At 43.6% G+C, this 26,435-nt stretch overlaps 1 protein-coding gene across 8 annotated transcripts in view; it reads right to left on the reverse strand.

Annotated features, from left to right (window-relative positions):
• CUX2 (cut like homeobox 2) overlaps positions 1–26,435 on the reverse strand; it is a 467,974-nt gene that overhangs the window by 94,734 nt on the left and 346,805 nt on the right. For 6 of the 8 annotated variants that reach the window (XM_056536466.1, XM_056536471.1, XM_056536490.1 and 3 more), the window contains one exon: positions 2,470–2,610. In XM_056536466.1, the coding sequence (XP_056392441.1) occupies positions 2,470–2,610 (141 nt within the window). Of the gene's footprint in view, positions 1–2,469; positions 2,611–26,435 lie in introns of those variants that run through there. The other 2 variants (XM_056536515.1, XM_056536498.1) reach the window with 2 other exon arrangements.

The following is a 26,435-nucleotide window of genomic DNA, read 5'->3' on the forward strand; positions in this document are numbered from 1 at the left end:
TAACAATTCTGGAGTATTTTAGAGCTCTTAGGGGGAGATTTATCAAAACCTGTGCAGAGGAAGAGTGATGCAGTTGCCCATAGCAACCAATCAGATTGCTTCTTTCATTTTCCACAGGCCTCTAAAGAGGCCTGTGGAAAATGAAAGAAGCAATCTGATTGGTTGCTATGGGCAACTGCACCACTCTTCCTCTGCACAGCTTTTGATAAATCTCCCCCTTAGTTGTCACATTGCTCTGTTTTTTCTCCTTGGAAATTTATGAATAAATTGACATCTGGGTATTGACAAAAATTGCTAATACACAAAAGAGGGTAGTTAAAAAAGCAGTCAGTATTAAATAATGCAAAAAGTGAGTGCTCCATCGATGGCCTCCAGTCTCCATTTATCTAATCTGCTGCCTGATCAAAGACCTACCACTCCAAAATGCTGTACTTTCTTGACTCAAGAGCACCATATGAAGCAAACACTTGTTGCATTACATAACATTGAGTCCTATTATTGGTTAAGCCAATGCTGTTAACCTTATTATATTGTATAGGCCAATTGATTGGATGGAATTGTAATGACTTAAAGGGGTATTCCGGCATTATACATCTTATACACTATCCAAAAGTTAGGGAATAAGATGTATGATCGCAGGAGTCCCGCTGCTGAGATATGGGTGCAACCCCCGACATTCTGTGCCAGGGCGCTACCAGGGATGTGACGTCAAGGCCGTGCCCCTAGTGACATCACACCACGCCCCCTCCATTCATGTCTATGGAAGCGTCACGCCCCCTCCCATAGACATGAATGGAGGGGCGTGGTGTGACATCACTAGGGGGCGTGGCCGTGACATCACATCCCCCGTCTCGAAGGCGGTGCCCAGCACAGAATGATGGGGACTGCACTGAGATCACGGGGGTCCGGGATGTATAAAGCCAGAACACCCCTTTAAGATTTGGAAACAGTGTGTTCTCCTCTTCTATTGCAGGTTCAATTACTACCTGTTATCTCTTTATGAAACTTTCATGAGTTGTGTATAGTCAGTATAGCGAGTCTTCAGATTGAGGTGTTAAAACAAAACACAAGAGAGAGGGGGTAGAGGAGGTAGGTAGGAGGGATTTATCAACAGACACAACAAGGATCTGATAAGCTCAGCTAGATGAATTCCAAACAGACATTTTAAGAATGAATAAGTCTTTTCTTATGTAGTAAGAAATTGGCCATAAAAAGTTTAGCTATAAGTGAGGAACATCTAAGTGTAATATAATAGGCTCCGGGCCAGGTAAAATATTACACGCCATTCAGTAAAAGTTATTGTTCTGATGTAATATAACTTTATTTGATTATATATATATATATATATATATGTATGTATCTGCTCTAGCTGCTCTGATATCTGTAAAGATGCACTGCATAGAAATACCCCCCTCCCTAGCCGGCCTATCATGCATACGATACATTGACGCTCTCATTTCTTAATGATGCCAATAATGAGTTCTATTAAGGTGCATTATCAACTTTTGTATCTTTGCTTTCTTCTCTGTTTGGTCAGAATAATCCATTTGCCTGGCTGACAACACATATTTAAAGCATCAATTGAAGCACTCTCTACAGTAAATCTATCCTCCGCAGCACAAATCTGTAAATCAGAATAGTTGTGCTGTGCAAATCATTACAGTAAACCTCAGATAATCATAACAGCCTGATATTAGAAAGAAAAAATAATTCAGGGTCAGATCCTTCCAGGAAAATCAGTGGAAATATTGTAGGGGGCTAACAATCAAAAATGGTAAACTACAATGGGCTATACATCTTATTTTTCTATACCTGATTACCGGCAAAGGCTTCCAGAATTCCTATTCGCAGAGATCATACATATCATAGACATATTGGCCGCATCATTGACTTAGGTTTTGGCATACATAGCTGTGACTAGAGATGAGCGAACTTACAGCAAATTCGATTCGTCACGAACTTCTTGGCTCGGCAGTTGATGCCTTTTCCTGCATAAATTAGTTCAGCTTTCCGGTGCTCCTGTGGGCTGGAAAAGGTGGATACAGTCCTAGGAGAATCTTTCCTAGGACTGTATCCACCTTTTCCAGCCCACCGGAGCACCTGAAAGCTGAACTCATTTATGCAGGATAAGTCATCAACTGCCGAGCCGAGAAGTTTGTGACGAATCGAATTTACTCTAAGTTCGCTCATCTCTAGCTGTGACCACTTCTCTGCTGTGAATAGGGGACTTAGAACAATAAAAAATAATGTGCAGCCCTTAATCCAACACCATAATGTGACGGATTGATCGCCACAGGTCCAAAGTAAATGTGTCTGTAATTTTGATATCTGAGAGGTATCATAATAATTATAATAATAATAAGAGATTATTGCTGTATGCAAAAAACATTCTCAAGATCTTCAAAATATTGTACATAAAACAAGCCAATTTATCATATTATTGTGATGTAAGTGATTATGTATAATTACCCTTAGCCGTGGAGAAAAAGTCAGAGTACTTCTTCCAATGTCTGCAGATTTCCTTCACAGCTTTATTTTCGGGTTCTATGCATTGAAGTTGCTGTAGCCGGTCTTCTAAACCACGTGCAGCTTCTAGTAATGGTGCGGGGTCTGTATAGATGTAAAGTGTAATGGTTACATTTTACCAACCAAACTAGAGCAAGTGGACCAATACTGGCTTTATGTTCTTTTACTTTATTTTTTACATTTAGACCTCATTTTGTCATTACCTACTTACCTATGTTTACAACAATATCTATCTATCCAGGTAAAATGAAGAAGATAGTCGCAGCACTCCAAATAAGTGAAAAAATATAACGTGGCTCTATTGCATACAAAAACAAGAGCAACGTTTCGGGTGCTTAATGCAGCCGAAACGTTGCTCTTGTTTTTGGATGGAATAAAGCCACCTTATATTTTTTCACTTATTAGGAGTGCTGCGACTATCTTCTTCATTTTGCCTGGATTTTTGGGTCCGTGACCTGGACCAACTGGTTGCTTGCACCTTGTTACTTTTTGCATTTTTTTGCTTTGGATGTGCTGCTCTTCCACTATTTTTTATCTATCTATCTATCTATCTATCTATCTATCTATCTACATTTATGCATTGTTCCATCATTTTAAGGTATACTTTCCCTTACAGGCCTGTTCATATCTTGTCATGAGAAATATCATATATCTCTTCTATAGTTAAAGGGGTACTCCCGTGGAAAACTTTTTGTTTTAAATCAACTGGTGCCAGGAAGTTAAACAGATTTGTAAATCACTTCTATTAAAAAATCGTAATCCTTCCAGTACTTTTTATAGGCTGTATACTAAAGAGAAATCCAAAAAAGAAATGCATTTCCTGTGATGTCCTGACCACAGTGCTCTCTGCTGACCTCTGCTGTCCATTTTAGGAACTGTCCAGAGCAGCATATGTTTGCTATGGGGATTTTCTCCTGCTCTGGACAGTTCCTAAAATGGACAGCAGAGGTCAGCAGAGAGCACTGTGGTCATGACATCAGAGGAAATGCATTTCTTTTTGCGATTTCTCTGTAGTATACAGCCCCTAAAAAGTACTGGAAAGATTACAGTTCTTTAATAGAAGTGATTTACAAATCTGTTTAACTTTCTGGCACTTTCTGGCACCAGTTGAATAAAAAAAAAAAAAAAGTTTTCCATAGGAGTACCCCTTTAACTCCAACATTTTATACTTCATGCATAAAAAAGTAAATCTAGCATACACGGATGGAGTTCAATTTTTAGCTTTATGTATTTAAGACGAAAACAAAGAATTAACGTAGAGTAACTATCACTTACACAGGTCAGGCCCACTCAGCCAGTACAGTATATTAGCAGATAAAGCACACAGTTTAGAAACTCCATACAAATCAATCAAGGAATCCTGAGATATAACTAAATGGGTGTATACCGGAAAATGTGTTAATAGGTATAAATCAAATGAGTTAGTATATAGCAGAAATGCAATATTAACTCAGGTCATGTCAATAGGAATGCAAGAAGTTCAAAAAGTATTAATAATATTAATAATAATGGGAATAATTAAACAATGTATGGACAAAATATAGTTAAAAGACAACTCACAGGGCCAATGTCTAAATATGCCACCTTGGTAATCATTTTATTGCTACTTTTTATATGAAGGAAAAAAAAGAAAATTGTCTTAGTTAACCCCTTGAGTTTTTCCATTTTTGCACTTTCATTTTTTCCTCCTTACTTTTAAAAAATCATAATTCTTTCAATTTTCCACCTAAAAATCCATATGAAGGCTTATTTTTTTGCGCCACCAATTCTACTTTGTAATGACATCAGTCATTTTACCCAAAAATTGATGGCGAAATGGAAAAATAAATAAACGCCATTTTGTAATTTTGGGGGTTTTCGTTTCTACGTAGTACATTTTTCGGTAAAAATGACACCTTATCTTTATTCTGTAGGTCCATACAATTAAAATGATACCCTACTTATATAGTTTTGATTTTGTCGCACTTCTGGAAAAAATCATAACTAGAAGCACGAAAATTAATACGTTTAAAATTGTCATCTTCTGACCCCTATAACTTTTTTATTTTTCTGCATATGGGGCTGCATGAGGGCTTATTTTTTGTGCCGTGATCTGAAGTTATCAGCAGTACCATTTTTTTTATTAATCGGACTTTTTGATTGCTTTATATACATTTTTTCATGATATAAAAAATGACCAAAAATACGCTATTTTGGACTTTGGAATTCTTTTGCGCGTACGCCATTGGCCGTGTGGTTTAATTAATAATATATTTTTATAATTCGGACATTTCCGCATGCAGCAATACCACATATGTTTATTTTTATTTATACAGGTTTTTTTAAATGGGAAAAGGGGGATGATTCAAACTTTTATTAGGGAAGGGGTTAAAGGGGTACTCCGGTGGAAAACTTTTTTTTTTTTTTTATCAACTGGTGCCAGAAAGAAGAAAAGATTAAAAAGATTTGTAAATTACTTCTATTAAAAAATCTTAATCCTTCCCAGAGCAGCATATGTTTGCTATGGGGATTTTCTCCTACTCTGGTCAGTTCCTAAAATGGACAGAGATGTCAGCAGAGAGCACTGTGCTCGTGATTCAGCAGAGAGCTCTGTGTTCCAAAAAGAAAAGAATTTCCTCTGTAGTATTCAGCAGCTAATAAATACTGGAAGGATTAAGATTTTTTTATAGAAGTAATTTACAAATCTGGTTAACTTTCTAAAAAAAAAAAAAAGTTTTCCACCGGAGTACCCCTTTAAATGATCTTCATAAATTTTTTTTTCCACTTTTTTTTCCCACTTTTTTTTTTTCAATGTTATAGCCCCCATAGGGGGTTATAACACTGCACACACTGTTCTTTTACATTGATCATTGTTATCCCATAGGATAACATTGATCAATGATTCTGCCGCTTGAGTGCTCATGCCTGGATCTCAGGCACTGAGCAGTCATTTGGCAATCAGAGGAAGGTAGGGGCCCTCCTTGTGTGTTCCAGCTGTTCGGGATGCTGCAATTTCGGTCCCGAACAGCCGACTGAGCTAGCCAGAAGTAGTTTACTTTCACTTTAGATGGGGCGATCAACTTTGAACGCAGCGTCTAAAAGGTTAATAGGGTGCGGCACCGCTATCAGTGCCAGTACAAGTACGCCCTGAGTCCTAAAAGGGGAACTCTGGCGCTTAGACATCTTATCCCCTATCCCCAGCGGCGGGACCCCCGTGATCTTCCACGCCGCACCTCGCTAGAATCAGTCCCCGGAGCTGATTCTCCGCGTCTGATTACTGGTGATCACGGGGATGGAGCATAGTGATGTCACGCTCCGCCCCCTCAATGCAAGCCTATGGGAGGGGGCGTGGCAGCTGTCACGCCCCCCAATAGACTTGCATTGAGGGGGCGGAACGTGATGTCACACGGGGGCGGAGCCGTGACGTCACTATGCTCTGTCCTCATGGTCGAGATGGACTCAGCCTGAGGACCTCCAGCGGTTCCGGAAGCCGCTAAAGGTGGGTGCTGCATGGTAGATCCCGGGAGTCACCAGCAGCGGGACCCCGGCGATCTGATGTCTTATCCCCTATCCTTTGGATAGGGGATAAGATGTCTAGGGGCAGAGTACCCCTTTAAGTGGTTAAAATATATTATACTGTTGTTACGCCGAGCGCTCCGGGTCCCTGCTCCTCCCCGGAGCGCTCGCGGCGTTCTCCTCTCTGAAGCGCTCCGGTCAGACCCGCTGACCGGGAGCGCTGCACTGACATTCGCAATGGGGATGCGATTCGCATAGCGGGACGCGCCCGCTCGCGAATCGCATCCCAAGCCACTTACCCATCCCGGTCCCCGGCTGTCATGTTCTGGCGCGTGCGGCTCCGCTCTCTAGGGCGCGCGCGCGCGCCATCTCTCTAAGATTTAAAGGGACAATCAGTCTAAATTAGCTTCCACCTGCTCCCTGTCCATATAACCTCACTTCCCCTTCCCTTCCTTGCCGGATCTTGTTGCCTTGTGTCAGAGAAAGCGTTTAGTGTTGTCCAAAGCCTGTGTTCCAGTTCTCCTGCTATCCTCATTGACTACGAACCTTGCCGCCTGCCCCGACCTTCTGCTACGTCTGACCTTGCCTCTGCCTAGTCCTTCTGTCCCACGCCTTCTCAGCAGTCAGCGAGGTTGAGCCATTGCCGGTGGATACGACCTGGTTGCTACAGCCGCAGCAAGACCATCCCGCTTTGCGGCGGGCTCTGGTGAAAACCAGTAGCAACCCTAGAACCGGTCCACCGACACGGTCCACACCAATCCCTCGCTGACAGAGAGGATCCACATCCAGCTAGCCGAATCCTAACAGTACATCCGGCCATGGATCCCGCTGAGGTGCCGCTGCCAAGTCTCGCTGACCTATCCACGGTGGTCGCCCAGCAATCGCAGCAAATTGCCCAACAAGGACAGCAGCTGTCGCAGTTGACCGTCACGTTACAGCAACTTCTGCCACTGCTACAGCAGCAACCATCTCCTCCGCCAGCTCCTGCACCTCCTCCGCAGCGAGTGGCCGCTCCTAGCCTCCGCTTGTCCCTGCCGGACAAATTTGATGGGGATTCAAGACTCTGCCGTGGCTTCCTGTCTCAATGTTCCCTACATATGGAGATATTGTCGGACCAATTTCCTACAGAACGGTCTAAGGTGGCGTTCGTAGTGAGTCTTCTGTCTGGAAAGGCCTTGTCTTGGGCCACACTGCTCTGGGACCGCAATGATCCTGCCACAATCACTGTCCAGTACTTCTTCGCTGAAGTCCGTAGTGTCTTTGAGGAACCAGCCCGAGCTTCTTCTGCCGAGACTGCCCTGCTGAACCTGGTCCAGGGTAATTCTTCAGTAGGCGAGTACACCATCCAATTTCGTACTCTCGCCTCCGAGTTATCTTGGAATAACGAGGCTCTCTGCGCGACCTTTAAAAAAGGCCTATCCAGTAACATCAAGGATGTTATCCATTTGGCCACTTATCCATTTGGCCACCCGCATTGACATGCGTTTTTCTGAAAGACACCACGAGCTCCGCCAGGAAAAAGACCTTGATCTCTGGGCACCTCTCTCACAGTATCCTTTGCAATCTACCCCTGTGCCTCCCGCCGAGGAGGCTATGCAAGTGGATCGGTCTCGCCTGACCCATGAAGAGAGGACTCGCCATAGGGATAAAAATTTATGTCTGTACTGCGCTAGTACCGAACACTTCTTGGTGGATTGCCCTATTCATCCTCCACGTCTGGGAAACGCACGCACGCACCCAGCTCACGTGGGTGTGGCGTCTCTTGGTACGAAGTCTGCGTCTCCACGTCTCATTGTGCCCGTGCGGATTTCTCCTTCTGCCAACTCCTCCTTCTCAGCCGCGGCCTTCTTGGACTCTGGTTCTTCTGGAAATTTTATTCTGGCCTCTTTGGTGAATAGGTTCTGCATCCCGGTGACCCGTCTCGTCAAGCCGCTCTACATTTCTTCGGTCAACGGAGCGAAGTTGGACTGCACTGTGCATTACCGCACAGAGCCCTTGCCTATGAGCATTGGACTGCATCACGAGAAAATTAAATTTTTCATCCTGCCCAACTGCACCTCTGAAGTCCTCCTCGGTCTTCCATGGCTCCAGCATCATTCTCCCACCCTTGACTGGACCACCGGGGAGATCAAGAATTGGGGTCCTGCTTGCCGCAAGAAATGCCTCACGTCTGCTCCCAGTCCCGTCTGTCGGGCCCCAGTGTCTCCTCCTGTGCCTTGTCTCCCCAAGGCCTATCAGGACTGTGCCGTGCCTCCTCATAGCCCCTGTCCTGGTGACACTCTGCCCTGTGACATGCTTCACCCTCTGCTCCCCCTCTCCATTTCCATTCCTTCTGAACTACCTGCCGCGGATGTAGCTACCCAGGACTTTTTGTTCCGGAAGGAAACTCAAGAGGCGCCCCCTATGTTCTCCTTTCATTTGAAGGGACAAGGAGACAAAAAGAGGGGGAGACCTAAGGGGGGGTGGTACTGTTACGCCGAGCGCTCCGGGTCCCTGCTCCTCCCCGGAGCGCTCGCGGCGTTCTCCTCTCTGCAGCGCTCCGGTCAGACCCGCTGACCGGGAGCGCTGCACTGACTTTCGCGATGGGGATGCAATTCGGATAGCGGGACGCGCCCGCTCGCGAATCTCATCCCAAGCCGTTTACCCGTCCCGGTCCCCGGCTGTCATGTTCTGGCGCGCGGCTCCGCTCTCTAGGGCGTGCGCGCGCCAGCTCTCTAAGATTTAAAGGGCCAGTGCACCAGTGATTGGTGCCTGGCCCAATCAGTCTAAATTAGCTTCCACCTGCCCCCTGTCCATATAACCTCACTTCCCCTTCCCTTCCTTGCCGGATCTTGTTGCCTTGTGCCAGAGAAAGCGTTTAGTGTTGTCCAAAGCCTGTGTTCCAGATCTCCTGCTATCCTCATTGACTACGAACCTTGCCGCCTGCCCCGACCTTCTGCTACGTCTGACCTTGGCTCTGCCTAGTCCTTCTGTCCCACGCCTTCTCAGCAGTCAGCGAGGTTGAGCCGTTGCCGGTGGATACGACCTGGTTGCTACAGCCGCAGCAAGACCATCCCGCTTTGCGGCGGGCTCTGGTGAAAACCAGTAGCAACCCTAGAACCGGTCCACCGACACGGTCCACGCCAATCTCTCGCTGACACAGAGGATCCACATCCAGCTAGCCGAATCCTAACAACTGTTTTGTCTCTACAGCTATCACTTCTTTTTATTTAAATCTCACATAAGAGCAACAAACTTTTCAGCCACAATTGTGGAGCTCTGGTGCCCTGGACTCCTTCTTACAGCCATATTTGCAGTGAAGTGAACAACTGGTGCAAGATCAAGCACAGATTTAAAGGGTTGTTCAGTGCATCTTTTTTTAGTAGTAAACAAGACCAGGGGTAACGATAAAAAAAAACTGCACTTACCTGCCTTGATTCCCTGCTGCTTTGATGGTGCCTGGTTCCACTGCATGGCACTTCCTGGTCTCAGTCTCGACACAAGGGAGTGTCTGCTCAGCCAATCACTGGCAAACTGACTGGCAAAGCAGACACTCCATTAGTTTGAGACTGAGACCAGGAATGCCAAGCAGTGGGACCAGACACAGACCTAGCGGCAGGGGATCAGGGCAGGCGAGTTTAGAGATTTTGAATCTTTAACCCAGGTTGGCCATGTGTAACTCGGGAAACAATTCCCCCAACAAATCCTGTAAACAAGTGGTGTAGAAGGATTCCAACATTAAATTTGTAAACAGCTCTTTGCTGAGCAATGTGTCTCCAGGGTTACAGACTGCAAACAAACCTTGCCAAGTGTAATTGTACAGTCATAGTTCCTTCCATCTGTCCCCTACTTCTTCTTACCCTACAAACTAGTCAAGTCTGCACAGGAGATATAAACACATAACATTTGCAAGATGTTCTTGCTTTTAGTTGCATTGGTGAAACCCCATTTAAAATTAAGGTGCACGGTATTCCCTAAATCACACAAGTTTCAATTTGTACGTAATGTTTTTCTTGATTAAATGTCTTCATTTCTTCAAGCTATGCTTTCCTTCCAGCTTCAGTCACACATGCTTGGGTTCTATTGTTACTCTCATGAATATAACATTCATCCACTTGTTTTACATCATAGATAGTTAAATATATGGAGCCTTAAAGTGTACCTGTCATTAACAAAAACTTTTTATATAATGTAGATACCATTATATGTATAATTGTAATACACATTGGTTAAAAATGTGTATATTTTTGTCCCTACAGCTATTGTCTGTGTGTCTGAGGAGACCAGATACAGGAAGTGTGGGCAGACAAGCAGGGCTCTGTGCACTGAGGTTCTGTAACATGCTCCCAGCTCATACAGTAGGTTGATTGACAAGCTAAGAGCCTGCACAGAGCCCTACTTGTCCTGCTCTCATTTTCTGTATTTGTACCTGTAGATAAAAGAAAAAAAGAGACCGATGGGGGGCGCCTCGTGTATTACCACTTAGACCTTGTAGGGAATAATATGAAAGGAAGGGCTTGGATGGCCCTTAGGTAGTGGCCGCTCACCTGGAGCGAATAGGAAAAGGGAGGAACAGCTGCTATTGTCCAGGGTCCCAGGAGAAACGATTATCCAATCCTGATGCAAGTAGATGAGGGTAGAGGAAAAATGACCCTTAGAGTGGCGCTGCTGTGTCCAGTAAGAAATGGAGTCCAAATCAGAGATATTTCAAAACACTGGAGTGGTTTATTTAAAGCATAAAACAATAAAAGATAAGGATGATGCATTTCGTGATCGTTGCTCAGATCAGTGTAAGGGTTCTAGATACAGCCAGACTATATATATAGTCTAGATACAGCCAGACTATATATATATGTTAAAAAAAAATTGGCGCCAATACAAAGGGGGCTGAGCTACAATGATGACATCATACATCAAACAGTAGGTATACAATCATCTTACATAAAAATACAAAACATCACTAGGTAAAAAACAGTACACAATCATGCTGAGTAAATGGTACAAATAATCAGAATACATTCCACAGATAGCAAGAGCACAGCGCTGCTACAAGACTAACAACATCCGGCTTCCAGATGTCAATATCCTGCGGACCCCTCCATGGGGAGGAGGAGACGATGTTGACAGCGCTGGAGACAGAGGTTAAGACGCGCCGCTGTACCTGGGTATCCACGTGACCGGAACGGTCCAATCAGAGTTGGGTACAGGGGTGGGTACAGCTGTGATTGCTCCCATTGCGGCAACTTTTGATTAATCGGAGTTGACATGATATACTCGCTGGGGCACGCATCCCGCATGCGCATAGGGTTCGGCACACTCAGGATGCGCTTACTAGTGACAGAATACCTGTCACGATTCGGCTTCCAGGTAGTGGATCCTCTGTGTCAGCGAGGGATTGGCGTGGACCGTGCTAGTGGACCGGTTCTAAGAGGCTACTGGTTTTCACCAGAGCCCGCCGCAAAGCGGGATGGTCTTGCTGCGGCAGTAGCAACCAGGTCGTATCCACTAGCAACGGCTCTACCTCGCTGACTGCTGAGAAGGCGTGGGACAGAAGGACTAGGCAGAGGCAAGGTCAGACGTAGCAGAAGGTCGGGGGCAGGCGGCAAGGTTCGTAGTCAGGATGGGTAGCAGAAGTTCAGGTACACAGGCTTTGGACACACTAAACGCTTTCACTGGCACAAGGCAACAAGATCCGGCAAGGGAGTGCATGGGAGGAGATCAAATATAGCCAGGGAGCAGGTGGAAGCCAATTAAGCTAATTGGGCCAGGCACCAATCATTGGTGCACTGGCCCTTTAAGTCTCAGAGAGCTGGCGCGCGCGCGCCCTAGAGAGCGGAGCCGCGCGCGCCAGCACATGACAGCAGGGGACCGGGACGGGTAAGTGACCTGGGATGCGATTCGCGAGCGGGCGCGTCCCGCTGTGCGAATCGCATCCCCAACGGCCAAGACAGTGCAGCGCTCCCGGTCAGCGGGACTGACCGGGGCGCTGCAGGGAGAAAGACGCCGTGAGCGCTCCGGGGAGGAGCGGGGACCCGGAGCGCTAGGCGTAACAGTATCCCCCCCCTTAGGTCTCCCCTTCTCTTTGTCCGGTAACTGCCTCCCCTGGGATGAGGACACCGGGAAAGAATGGAGGGTTTCCTCAACGGCAGGCAGTACAGCAGGAGTGGGAATGGGGAGGGAGGGAAGAGGGCGAGGCCTGGCACGGGGCAGTGTGACACCAGGACGGGGGCCATGGGGAGGCACAGAGGCTTGCCTGACGGGACTGGGAGGGGGGGAGAGGCACTTCCTGTGGCAGGCAGAGTCCCAGTTCCTGATCTCCCCGGTGGTCCAATCAATGGTGGGGGAATGAAGCCGGAGCCAAGGCAGACCGAGGAGGACCTCAGAGGTACAGTTGGGGAGAATGAAGAACTCAATCCTCTCAAGGTGGGGTCCAATAGACATGAGGAGGGGCTCTGTGCGGTAACGCACGGTGCAGTCCAATCTGGCTCCGTTGACCGCGGAAATGTAGAGCGGCTTGACGAGACGGGTCACCGGGATGCTGAATTTATTAACAAATGACTCCAAAATAAAATTTCCAGAGGCACCGGAGTCCAAGCAGGCCACGGCTGAGAGGGAGGAGTTGGCTGAAGAAGAAATCCGCACGGGTACCGTGAGACGTGGAGGAGCAGACTTGGAACCAAGAGACGCCACACCCACGTGAGCTGGGTGCGTGCGTGCGTTTCCCAGGCGTGGAGGACGGATAGGGCAATCCACCAAGAAATGCTCGGTACTGGCACAGTAAAGACAGAGATTTTCTTCCCTACGGCGATTCCTCTCTTCCTGGGTCAGGCGAGACTTATCCACTTGCATGGCCTCCTCGGCGGGAGGCCCAGGCGTAGATTGCAACGGATACTGTGGGAGAGGTGCCCAGAGATCTAAGTCTTTTTCCTGGCGGAGCTCTTGGTGTCGCTCAGAAAAACGCATGTCAATGCGGGTAGCTAGATGGATGAGTTCTTGCAGATTGGCAGGAATCTCTCGTGCGGCCAGCACATCCTTGATGCGACTGGATAGGCCTTTTTTAAAGGTCGCGCAGAGAGCCTCGTTATTCCATGATAACTCGGAAGCAAGAGTACGAAATTGGATGGCGTACTCGCCCACTGAAGAATTACCCTGGACCAGGTTCAACAGGGCAGTCTCGGCAGAAGAAGCTCGGGCTGGCTCCTCGAAGACACTCCGGAGTTCAGTGAAGAAGGCCTGGACTGTGGCTGTGGCAGGATCATTGCGGTCCCAGAGCGGTGTGGCCCAAGACAAGGCCTTTCCTGAAAGAAGGCTTACTACGAACGCCACCTTAGACCGTTCTGAAGGAAAAAAGTCCGACAACATCTCCATATGCAGGGAACACTGAGACAAAAATCCACGGCAGAGTTTAGAGTCCCCATCAAATTTGTCCGGCAGGGACAAGCGGAGGTTAGGAGCGGCCACTCGCTGCGGAGGAGGTGCAGGAGCTGGCGGAGGAGATGGTTGCTGCTGTAGCAGAGGCAGAAGTTGCTGTAACATGGCGGTCAACTGCGACAGCTGCTGTCCTTGTTGGGCAATCTGCTGCGATTGCTGAGCGACCACCGTGGGAAGATCAGCGAGACTTGGCAGCGGCACCTCAGCGGGATCCATGGCCGGATCTACTGTCACGATTCGGCTTCCAGGTAGTGGATCCTCTGTGTCAGCGAGGGATTGGCGTGGACCGTGCTAGTGGACCGGTTCTAAGAGGCTACTGGTTTTCACCAGAGCCCGCCGCAAAGCGGGATGGTCTTGCTGCGGCAGTAGCAACCAGGTCGTATCCACTAGCAACGGCTCTACCTCGCTGACTGCTGAGAAGGCGTGGGACAGAAGGACTAGGCAGAGGCAAGGTCAGACGTAGCAGAAGGTCGGGGGCAGGCGGCAAGGTTCGTAGTCAGGATGGGTAGCAGAAGTTCAGGTACACAGGCTTTGGACACACTAAACGCTTTCACTGGCACAAGGCAACAAGATCCGGCAAGGGAGTGCATGGGAGGAGATCAGATATAGCCAGGGAGCAGGTGGAAGCCAATTAAGCTAATTGGGCCAGGCACCAATCATTGGTGCACTGGCCCTTTAAGTCTCAGAGAGCTGGCGCGCGCGCGCCCTAGAGAGCGGAGCCGCGCGCGCCAGCACATGACAGCAGGGGACCGGGACGGGTAAGTGACCTGGGATGCGATTCGCGAGCGGGCGCGTCCCGCTGTGCGAATCGCATCCCCAACGGCCAAGACAGTGCAGCGCTCCCGGTCAGCGGGACTGACCGGGGCGCTGCAGGGAGAAAGACGCCGTGAGCGCTCCGAGGAGGAGCGGGGACCCGGAGCGCTAGGCGTAACAATACCTTAGCGATGTGGCACATAAATGTAGGCATAAATGACAGGGCGCACACAGGTTTCTGCATTATGCAATGCACAGGACGCGCTGGCCGGTGACATGAATAATCGCTTCCGGTGGCATAATATTCAGAATATGCTTGCCGATGGCATACTATTTAAGTGATGCAGCACGTAAATGAACTGGTAAAGCGTGGGCATATATGACAGGGTGCACAGAGGTGTATGCATAGTGCAATATATATAGGGTTATTACTGCTACTGGTATAATCATGTACCAATATAAAGAAAAATAAAACTATATTATAGAGAGTCGTGAAAAAGCATGTATATATACCAGGTCAAAAGAGGTGGAACTCAGAAGACCCCAATATTCAGCTGTAAGGTAATAAATAGATAAATAGTCATAGATATTGGTAAAAAATTACAATATGAGTAGTAAACTTAGACGAAATAAAATAAGTAGCATAAAAAGAAAATAGGTTTATAAAATGGAAGAAGAGGTGGGACCACGTGGCGACCTAAAAATCTGGTTGTAAATGGCATAGGTAAGTAATGGTATGCAATTGTATAATAATATTATATAAAGCAAAAAATATATATACGGTAGATAATAATAAAAATAAATATAATAAAAAGTTTATAAATAGTGGGTCCCGATAAAGGTGATAATATTAATATAATAAAATGATGACATCGTACGGATAGCTAATTGATGCCTAAAAAAAGGGGGGAAAAGGACAATAAATAATAAAATCTGTAAAAATGTAATAAAACCAGCAAAAATTCAAAATGAGAGACAGGTGGCCACAGAAAGCAAAACTAATCCTAAATATTTTTTTAGATATATAAATACAAAAAAACTAAGGACAGAGCATGTAGGACCCCTTAATAATGATAATGGGGAGGTTGTCACGGGCAATCAAGAGAAGGCGGAGCTACTGAATGGGTTCTTTAGTTCTGTATACACTATGGAAAAAGGAGCTGACATTGGCCAGGTCAGTGCTGGTAACACATCATGTAATGTACTGAACTGGCTTAATGTAGAGATGGTACAAGGTAAGTTAAGTAAAGTAAATATAAGCAAATCTCCAAGGCCGGATGGACTACACCCAAGAGTTCTTAGAGAGGTAAGTTCAGTAATATCTGTACCCTTGTTCATGATATTTAAAGATTCTCTGGTGTCTGGTATTGTGCCAAGGGACTGGCGCAAGGCTAATGTGGTACCAATCTTCAAGAAGGGCTCTAGGTCTTCGCCAGGCAATTATAGACCGGTAAGTCTAACGTGCATTGTGGGTAAATTGTTTGAAGGACTTATAAGGGATTACATACAGGAATACATAGGGGATAATAGTATTATAAGTGATAGCCATCATGGGTTTACTAAGGATAGAAGTTGTCAAACCAATCTAATTTGCTTTTATGAAGATGTGAGTCGAAGCCTTGACAGAGGAATGCCTGTGGATATAGTGTTTCTGGATTTTACTAAAGCGTTTGATACTGTCCCTCACAGACGTCTGACAGGTAAGTTAAGGTCTTTGGGCTCGGAAACTTTAGTTTGTAACTGGATTGAACACTGGCTCATGGATCGTACCCAGAGAGTGGTGGTCAATGATTCGTACTCTGATTGGTCCCCGGTAATTAGTGGTGTACCCCAAGGTTCAGTACTGGGCCCGCTGTTGTTTCATTTATTTATCAATGATATAGAGGATGGTATTAACAGCTCTGTTTCTATCTTTGCAGATGACACCAAGCTTTTTAGCACGGTACAGTCTATAGAGGATGTGCATAAGTTACAAGATGACTTGGATAGACTAAGTGTCTGGGCATCCACTTGGCAAATGAGGTTCAATGTGGATAAATGTAAAGTTATGCATCTGGGTACTAAGAACATGCATGCATCGTATGTCTTAGGGGGGATTAAACTGGCAGAGTCACTGGTAGAGAAGGATCTGGGTGTACTTGTAGATCACAGACTACAGAATAGCATGCAATGTCAGGCTGCTGCTTCCAAAGCCGGCAGGATATTGTCATGTATAAAAAGAGGCATGGACTCAAGGCACAGGGACATAATACTCCCCCTTTCTAAAGCATTGGTACGGCCTCACCTGGAATATGCTGTTCAGTTTTGGTCGCCTGTTCATAAAAGGGACATTGCGGAGTTAGAAAGGGTGCAGAGACGCGCGACTAAACTAATATGGGGCATGGAACATCTTAGCTATGAGGAGCGATTAAAGGAGTTACAATTGTTTAGTCTTGAGAAGAGACGTTTAAGGGGGGATATGATAAACGTATATAAGTATATAAATGGCCCATACAAAAAATATGGAGAAAAACTGTTCCAGGTTAAACCCCCCCAAAGGACGAGGGGGCACTCCCTCCGTCTGGAGAAGAAAAGGTTTAGTCTAAAGGGGCGACACACCTTCTTTACCGTGAGGACTGTGAATTTATGGAACGGTCTACCTCAGGAACTGGTCACAGCAGGAACAATTAACAGCTTTAAAACAGGGTTAGATACATTCCTGGAACAAAATAACATTAATGCTTATGCAGAATTATAAAACTACATCCCTTTCCCTTATCCCCTTACACCCTTCACTTCAATTCCCTGGTTGGACTTGATGGACGTATATCTTTTTTCAACCATACTAACTATGTAACTATGTAGGGTAGGGCAATACACTGGGTAAATGGAGCAATACACTGGATAAATAGAGCAGGAAAAATACATTAAAAATAGCACTCTATCATCTCATTGAGACCATGTGGCGATAGCGTGTGTAAGGTATGTATCCAATAGTTTTCCCTTTTGCTTAGAGTATTGAACCCCTGGGATACATCTTTGGCAATATGCTCTATTAAAGTGGCTCACATGAGACTGAAGTCACCTGAGTGATGCTCATGCATGTGGCGGGATACACTATGCAAAGCGAATCCATGAGCTGTGTTATTCCGGTGCTTATTAAAGGACATCTGCAGCTTTACAAACACTTATCCCCTATCCTCAAGATAGGGGATAAGTGTTTGATCGCGGGGGGTCCGAACGCTGGGACCCCCTGTCATCTCCTGTACGGGGCCGCGGCTCTCCCGTGCAGGAGGCGTGCCAGCCGCAGCATGACGTTGCAGCCGGCATGCCTCCTCCATACCTCTCTATGGGAGAGGCGGGGAGGCAGCATTCATGCCTCCCCGCATCCCCATAGAACTGTATGGGGACGGGGAGGAGACGGGGCGTCACCGTCAGACCTCTAGGTTGACGCTACGCGCCTTAGCGCTCACCATGAGCGCTTATGGCGGTGCCCCGTTAGGGAGATCGGGGGGGGGGGGTCCCAGCGGTCGGACCCCCCGCGATCAAACACTTATCCCCTATCCTGTAGATAGGGGATAAGTGTAATGCCGCTGCAGTTGTTGGAAGCAGCGTATGAAGCAGCGTATCTGTTTATTGCACTATGCATACACCTCTGTGCGCCCTGTCATATATGCCCACGCTCTGCCAGTTCATTTACGTGCTGCATTGCTTAAATAGTATGCCATCGGCAAGCATATTCTGATTATTATGAAACCAGTAAGCGATTCTTAATGTCACCTGGCCAGCGCATCATGTGCATTGCAAGATGTAGATAACTGTGTGTGCCCTGTCATTTATGTCATTTATGCTCATGTATTCTGTCACCAGGAAGCGCATCCTGAGTGTGCCGAACCCTATGCACATGCAGGGTATATCATGTCAACTCCGATTAACCAGAAGCTGCAGCAACGGGAGCAGCGACAGCTGTACCCGCCCCTGAACTCTGATTGGACTGTTCCGGTCATGTGGATACCCTGGCACAGCGGCGCGTCTTAACCTCTGGCTCCAGTGCTGTGAACATCGTCTCCTCCTCCCCATAGAGCAGTCCGCAGGATGTTGACATCTGGAATCCGGCTGTTGTTAATCTTGTAGCAGCGCTGTGCTGTGGCTATGCGTGGAATGTATTCTGATTATTTGTACCATTTACTCTGCATGATTGTGTTCTGTTTTTTACCTAGTGATGTCATGTATCTTTATGTAAGATGATTGTATATCTACTGTTTGATGTACGATGTAATCATTGTAGCTCTGCCCCCTTTGTATTGGCGCCAATTTTTGAATATATATATATATATATATATATATATATATATATATATATAGCAATTCCAACAAATCACCGCACAAATAGGTCTTGGATCAGAATAAGCTGGTGGTTTTATTCCCAAAAAAAAATGCAACATTTCGGCAATAGCCCGAAACGTTGCATTTTTTTGGGGAATAAAACCACCAGAGAGTCTGACTGTATCTAAAACCCTTACACTGATCTGAGGAAGGGGGTTGCTCCCCTGAAATGCATCATCCTTATCTTTTATTGTTTTATTCTTTAAATAAACCACTCCAGTGTTTTGAAATATGTCTGGTTTGGACTCCATTTCTTACTGGACACCGCAGCGCCACTCTAAGGGTCGTTTTTCCTCTACCCTCATTAACTTCCTGTATTTGGACTCCTCACAGAGACACACAGGCAATAGCTGCAAGCACAGCAATTTTTCAACCAAAATAATACAACATTTTTAATCAATGTATACCACAAATATACATATAATGGTATTATCTACATTTTATAAATAGTTTTTGTTAACGACAGGTACACTTTAAGTAATGTGACTAAAAAGTAAAAAAAAAAATTTTGTTGAATGTTGCTGCTCATGATGATGGTAAAACTTTACATTATGTGTGTCAAATGAACAGGGTTCACTGTTGATGAAGAAGGGATCAATATGCTGTAGTGAAAACTGAGGGGGGAGATACCCAAAAGATAGGCTGACACTTAGTCACATAGTTGAAAAATAAAAAAAAACACAGGTACAACCAATAATCCTTCTAGTACAACCATTTTGCTATGATGCTGGTTGCCTTTTTACAACTAGTTTTAACTTAGTATTTCAGAAATGAAAAATGTGTTTCGATGCTGTTTTGGTGGCTTGTGTTCCCTGCTGCTCACCACTGCTCCCTGCTTCCTCCCTGTTTGGCTAAGCAGGTACATCAGAGGAAGCAGTTATAGCGGAAAGCAGCAGAGACTGAAATGGCAGCTGCATGGGATTAGGCAGATGAGTATGCATTGTTTATTTTATTATAAAAGCACCCCTACTCCATTATAAAAAATGTTGCATGCCCAGAATACCCCATTTAAGTTTCTTTTTACCCCTTACTTTTGGAACAGATCAAATCACAGCAATTAGAATATGTTAATCTGTTTCACAAGGGTTTCAGGGCGCGTTGTTGATGCTTCTGATATATTTGTATATACTTATATACTTCAAGTTTACTCACAGGCTCTCAAGACCTTTAGCCTCTAAAGCTTTCCAGACCTCGTTGTTGTCCATCATAGTCACAACAGTCAAGTGAAAAAGAACCTTCAGTACCACCATAAGTCTCCTCAATCCACTGAGTTTATTCAGAATCCATAGACAAATAAATAATAACGTCCATCCATGGCCTTTATCTCTGGATTATGAATAAATGGTGGATGACTGGTTTGTCAACTAATGAAACAATGTACAGATGATGGTTTGGGTAACAATTCTTACAAAGGATTTTAAAGTTGCTCCTATTGAACTTCAGCTGAATTAAAAAGATCCAATTGTATAGCCAAGAAGTAAGCAGACCAAATGTTTGAAGGCATCTGCTCACCTCCTTACACTATACTAAGAATGTGAATAGGTAAGACTTGTTAAAGAGGACCTACAAGCACTTCTGACATGTCTGTTTTTGTAAATGCATGTTTCCCCCCCCATAAAATAACAATACCTCTCCAATTCCTCTTTGTCAAAATTGATTAAGAAATTGACAACTGGGTGTTACCAGTTGAGGTGTCCCCTGTTGTCAATTCAGAACTAACAGTATCAGACTGTGAGGAGACACATTACTTTGGAACAGAAACATCCCATTGTCAATTGTATTCATATATAATCAAGAGAAATAATGCAGTGTTATTAAAAAAAGATGCTACGGTAGTGTTATTACATGGGAAAAGACGGTATTTCCAAAAAACAAACAAAAAAAAAGACATATTAGAAGGGGTAACAGATGCTCTTCATGGTTCTAAATAAATATTTGGTCAGCATGTCCTCCATCTTATGGGTATGCGTAGCCTTAAAGGGGTACTCCCGTGGAAAACTTTTTTTTTTTAAATCAACTGGTGCCAGAAAGTTAAACAGATTTGTAAATTACTTCTATTTAAAAAAATCTTAATCCTTCCGGTACTTTTTAGGGGCTGTATACTTCAGAAGAAATGCTTTTCTTTTTGGATTTCTCTGATGTCACGACCACAGTGCTCTCTGCTGACCTCTGCTGTTCATTTTTGGAACTGTCCAGAGCAGGAGAAAATCCCCATAGCAAACATATGCTGCTCTGGACAGTTCCTAAAATGGACAGCAGAGGTCAGCAGAGAGCACTGTGGTCGTGACATCAGAGAAATCCAAAAAGAAAAGCATTTCTTCTGTAGTATACAGTCCCTAAAAAGTACTGGAAGGATTAAGATTTTTTTAATAGAAGTAATTTACAAATCTGTTTAACTTTCTGGCACCAGTTGATTTAAAAATCAATCCCTTTAATTAAGAAACTTCTCTTACTATAGAGTAACCCATTATAGAACCCATTCTCTATGAAATAAAAAGTATTTTAACAACATATTAGACTATTATTTTAAACTAGATTGTAGTTTGTTTTCCTGAAGTGAAGTCAGCTATTTGTAGACAGTCTGACCTCACACCATATATCATGCACAACACTATCCTGCTCAGTGATTACTTCTGCTCCGCACTACCAAGGTTACACTTTAAAGGACAAGAAAAATAAGGCTCAACAAAGCAGACATTATGACTCATTCAAGTGGTTTGATAGCAACTCCAGGGCCGGCTGACCCTCTTTTTATCAGAAGAAATGATTTATCGCACTCTCACTTCAAACAACTCTATTGGAATGATCTTTAGAATCACAACATGATTCTAGGATGTTCTTAGTTCTAATTGCTATTAAATAGTGATCAGATGGTAGGAAGGCCATAAAAACCAACCCCTGTCGGGCTGGGACCTGCAAGCAGACAAAAACAAACACCCTATTCCCAAAAAGGCAGTTATTAATGGAAAACACTCTAGAAGTGAACATGGTAAATCATGATATAGAATTGTTACTATTGAAACCAAGAAATATAATATGTGAAGAAATAAAAAAAAGTAAACACATTATGCAGATATTCAATAAATAATTCAAAATATCCATCTTTCTGTGAAAGTATATTGTTATAGAAGTACATGCAGTCAGGTCTACAAAGAGGCAAGCCAATCCTCCTGCCTCAAGGTTGATTTGTAGCATAAGTGTCTTTTGTAAGCCCATAAGAGCATGGCAAGGAGCTGGTATGCTATCTTGGGCAATGTAGCCAATAATCAATTCCTTTAAGGGGTACTCCACTGGCCAGCGTGGAACAAAATTTTCCGAATGCTGTTTTTGCGATGCACAGCCGACACTCCCCCTCCGATAGACTTGCATTCAGGGGGCGTGGCCGTGACATCACAAGGGGGTCGACCCCCGCAATGTGAAAACAGCGTTCAGAACATTTAGTTTCATGCTGGCCAGTGGAGTGCCCCTTTACTATTTTAAGTCACTGAGATGCCCATCACTATGAATAGTAGTACTTTCATGTTTGCCTACATGCCTGCAGAAAGGAGGTGCAGTTAGATATACTGTATGTAGAGCGCAGGCGTTTCTACTGGAAATATTGATCAGTATCTCCCCAAAGAAAAGTCACTTACAGTTCAAATTCTGGTGACCACAGTCATCGGGGTTAATATAAGATTCTGCCAAAAACAATCTAACCTAGCTAAAAAGGAATCTGCTGTCTACATGTGCAGTTTGCAGATTGTTTATGGTTGTATACAAATAAAGCTTGATCATTGTATAAATGACACATTATACAACTTTCTAAAGTGTTTCAAATTCTTATATGGTCAAGTAAATTGCTGACAGTAAATGAAAACCCATAAAAACCTAGTCCCGCTCACATTTGATGCAAAACTGTATCTATGCAATGCTCTGTGAGCTGCACGAACCTCTCAATAATTATGGCAATATTGTGTGGCCATTGGTGTATGCACAGGAGCATATCTTTGGCTGCTGCTGCTCAGGTGTCCTCTGCTGGAAGTGCTGTGATGATGTCATGTACATTGTTCATATGATAATGTACTGATAAGAGAAGCCTGTGACTGACTGCGTTGTCACTTGCTTAATATACATGACTTCAATGCAGGGATATCAAAATGGTGGTGATGAATTTGGAGGTGGAGTAAAGTTTTTATTTATTTATTTATTTTTTTTATTCCCATTTCCAGCCTACACTATTTTTTTTCAAACCTCTGGAAGACTAATTTAAGTTATTATAAAATACTTCAGTAAGGTACAGAGAAACTGACAGCCTCTTCATCCGCACTAAGTATACTGGGTTATAGTGTGGGAGACAGCTTTAAAAAGCTTCTGTGCGCAAGGGAGGCAGGGAGCCGGCTGGCTGGCCGAGCACTCCTGCCTCATCAATATTCACTGTCGGCCCACCCCCATGATGAATATGCAAATGTATTGACTCTCATGTCACTAGGACATGAGAGCCTGCCGGGGGGTAAACACTGCTCTTTGAGCAGAGTCCAGGCGCTGCTGCCTTCCTGGTGCAGCAAGGCAGTGGCGCCTGCACTCACCCCCGGCAGACTTTCACTTCCTATAGGCATTAGAGTTAAAGCATTTGCATGTTTAATCCAGGGGTGGCATGGCAGCACCCAGAAGCACAACAGCAAGAAAAGAATAAAGGATCATATTTTTGCAAATACTACACACAAAAAGTAAGTGACCAATGTTTTGTAAAGCTGTACGTCTGCACTGTAACCCAGTATATTGGGTTTAGTGCTGGTGAACAGGATGTCAGTTTCTCTTTAAGTGTATGGAAGAAATTACGGCATATCTACAGTCTACAGTGGCAAGCATATCAAGAATCTCTCGAATATAACACCATAATGCGAGGCTAGAGAAGGCTTATTCTTTTGGGATTTCTCTCTCTCTATTTTTTTCTCTCCTTCTTTTCTCTTTCTCTTTTTTTTTGTTTGGAAGATAACCTTTAAGGATGCTTATTTGGCCTTATTTTTATTGTTTGTCTTTATGTTTAGTTGGATTGTTACACGGTGTGTCTTAACATTTGTCAGGATATTTGTACTGATCAAATCAGAGTTATGATATGAGAGGTGAAATATAGTGTCAGGATTCCATTCAGTACCTGAATGAACATGTGTGATGGTGAAACTCATTATCTATCATTTTATGACTCCAATGAGGGGGGGTCTGCTCTGTACACACCAAGTGTTCTGCTCTGTAAAGAAGGAGAAGTCTGAATGTGTCTCATACCAACTTGCATAGGCATGTGTAGGTATAGAGAGTATATTTAAAGATATCTGTCTTATACTTCTTATAAAGTTATTCTTATATAGTTAGTATGCATTGGTATGGCTATGCTATATTATCGTGTTAGAATACTATCGTAATGACTGTAGTACTGATTTACTATATATGGCTTAGGCATACTAAGTGACTGGGACTTAACATATAGTCTGATTACAGGTGTGTGTAGATAACACTTGGGTTTCATTGGTCTATTGTGAAAAGTATTTGTGTATCTCATGTCATCTATTTGAGATGGCGGAGAAGGTAATCCATGATTATTATACTGGATTAAAAAACATAGACATTTACTGATTGAATAGGTGATTATAGTGGCCAAAATATAGTCACATGACATTTATATCAATATGACTATTATAGTGAATTAATGTTTAGCTGTCATGTCATGTGACAAGACCTTGATCTCCACGCACCCACCCACCCAGTCATCATTGGATGGTCTGCTGATATGCTTAAGATAAGGAGCAAGTTAAGGGAGACACAGGGAGGCATCACAAATCCCATCATAAGATCACCACAAGATTCCTCACAGAAGTTCCTAGAAGCTACCTGAAGGGGCGGAGCCATAAAGGGGTAAAATATTTTCCCAGAGTCCTCCCTTATTTGATAACTGGTTATGACTATAGGCGTTTCCATGGACCCCAGGCAGCCATCTTTCCTTTATCCAGAAGTACAACTATGCATACTCTTGGTAAGATACACAGGTTTCTTATTTGATTAAGTTACCTCATTTATAATGTGGATGGAATTATATCATGAAGATGAGCAGACCTTGCTTTATATACTCTCCATAATGAGATGGTAATAGTAGTTTATAAGCCACTCCCCCTTCTATGGCAGATGAATGGTGTGTCTTATGGGGATCAATGCAATAATATTGCGCATAGCATAGTCTATGGATCTTTCTCTGCTCTACCACATTATATAATAATTTCCACGAGGAAACTTAAAAGGGGTACTCCGGTGGGAAACATTATTTTTTTTAATCAACTGGTGCCAAAAAGTTAAACAGATTTGTAAATGACTTCTATTAAACAATCTTTACCCTTCCAGTATTTTAAGCAGCTATATGATACAGAGGAAATTCTTTTCTTTTTGAATTTCTTTTTTTTGTCTTGTCCACAGTGCTCTCTGCTGACACCTGATGCTCATATCAGGAACTGTCCAGAGCAGGAGAAAATCCCCATAGCAAACCTATGCTGCTCTGGAGAGTTCCTGACACGGACAGAGGTGTCAGCAGAGACAAGACAAAACAAGACAAGACAAGACAAAAAAGAAATTCAAAAAGAAAAGAATTTCCTCTGCAGCATACAGCTGCTAAAAAGTACTGGAAGGGTAAAGATGTTTTAATAGAAGTAATTTACAAATCTGTTTAACTTTTTGGCACCAGATAAAAAAAAAAAGTTTTCTACCTGAGTACCCTTTTAATTTAAGTCTTCTTTATTATTAGTGTACTATAAATTATACATTTAGTACTGTATCTTACTACTAGAGAAAGTTGTGGTTAGAAGTGGGTGGAGTAATATTCATAGCTCCATTTTATATATCTAGAGATTAGATGCTCATTCGATATCATGTGATGTGAGGTTCTCTTTTCAGAGTAATACCAATATGAAATCTGAACTAACCAACTTCTGTGATGTTGATGTTACTAACTAAACTTATTAATGTATCATTAATTTTATATATTTGTATATCATAGTCTTTATCTATATTCTTTTATATTAATCTATTATAACCAATAAACCTGCATATCATTTTTATAATAACTGTTATTATTTTATTATATTGCAAAAGTTACTTCTACCACTACTTCCTAGAGCTCATATCTGAAAAAATAGTCAGGCCCAGATATGGTGAATTCCATTGTTTGTATATTTTTGGCAATTCATAATGGTCATAATATTTTTTATATTGTTGTTGACCATAAATAATAATTAATAACTGAGTTATGATATTATTATTATATCTTCTGACAAACTGGAGGCCTTATGGAGATGATGTCTCCTACATAGTAGACCCTAAAGTTTTTATTCCCGGACAAATGGAGGTCCAATAAAGAGGCAAATTATTATAAAAAATTAAAATAAATAAAATAATTGAAATATTGTCTAAAAGTTCTGCTTTGTAATAGTTAGAAAGTGATTGTTCAACTACCTAAAATGCCAAAAAATCCTAGGTGACCTGTGTAATGTTATGTTTTCTAGCTCAAATCAATCAAAATGCTAACCTTCCGCACTTATCTCCTGTCAGTGTGTATGGAAGCTTGTTGGGCACTGAAAGCTCTATACTCTGTACTGTAAGAAGGTAGGGGATGGGGAAGCAACAGAAGAACTAGTAATATAATTACTTTACAAAAATTGCAGTTTTGCCTCACAAAGACATTGCAAATAAACATGCATGTATCATGATACATAGAATAGATTTCTTCTATGCTTGAGTCATCATTAGTTTCTATGCTCCTCTACTACCTTCTATATGCCACATTTTGCACTGTCCATGGTACTGACAATTGTAATAGTTTATCCAGTATGAGCACAGTTAAGTTTTTAGGTTAATAAATACCAAAA

The sequence above is a fragment of the Hyla sarda genome, chromosome 1, assembly GCF_029499605.1.
Source record: "Hyla sarda isolate aHylSar1 chromosome 1, aHylSar1.hap1, whole genome shotgun sequence".
Classification (NCBI taxonomy): domain Eukaryota; kingdom Metazoa; phylum Chordata; class Amphibia; order Anura; family Hylidae; genus Hyla; species Hyla sarda.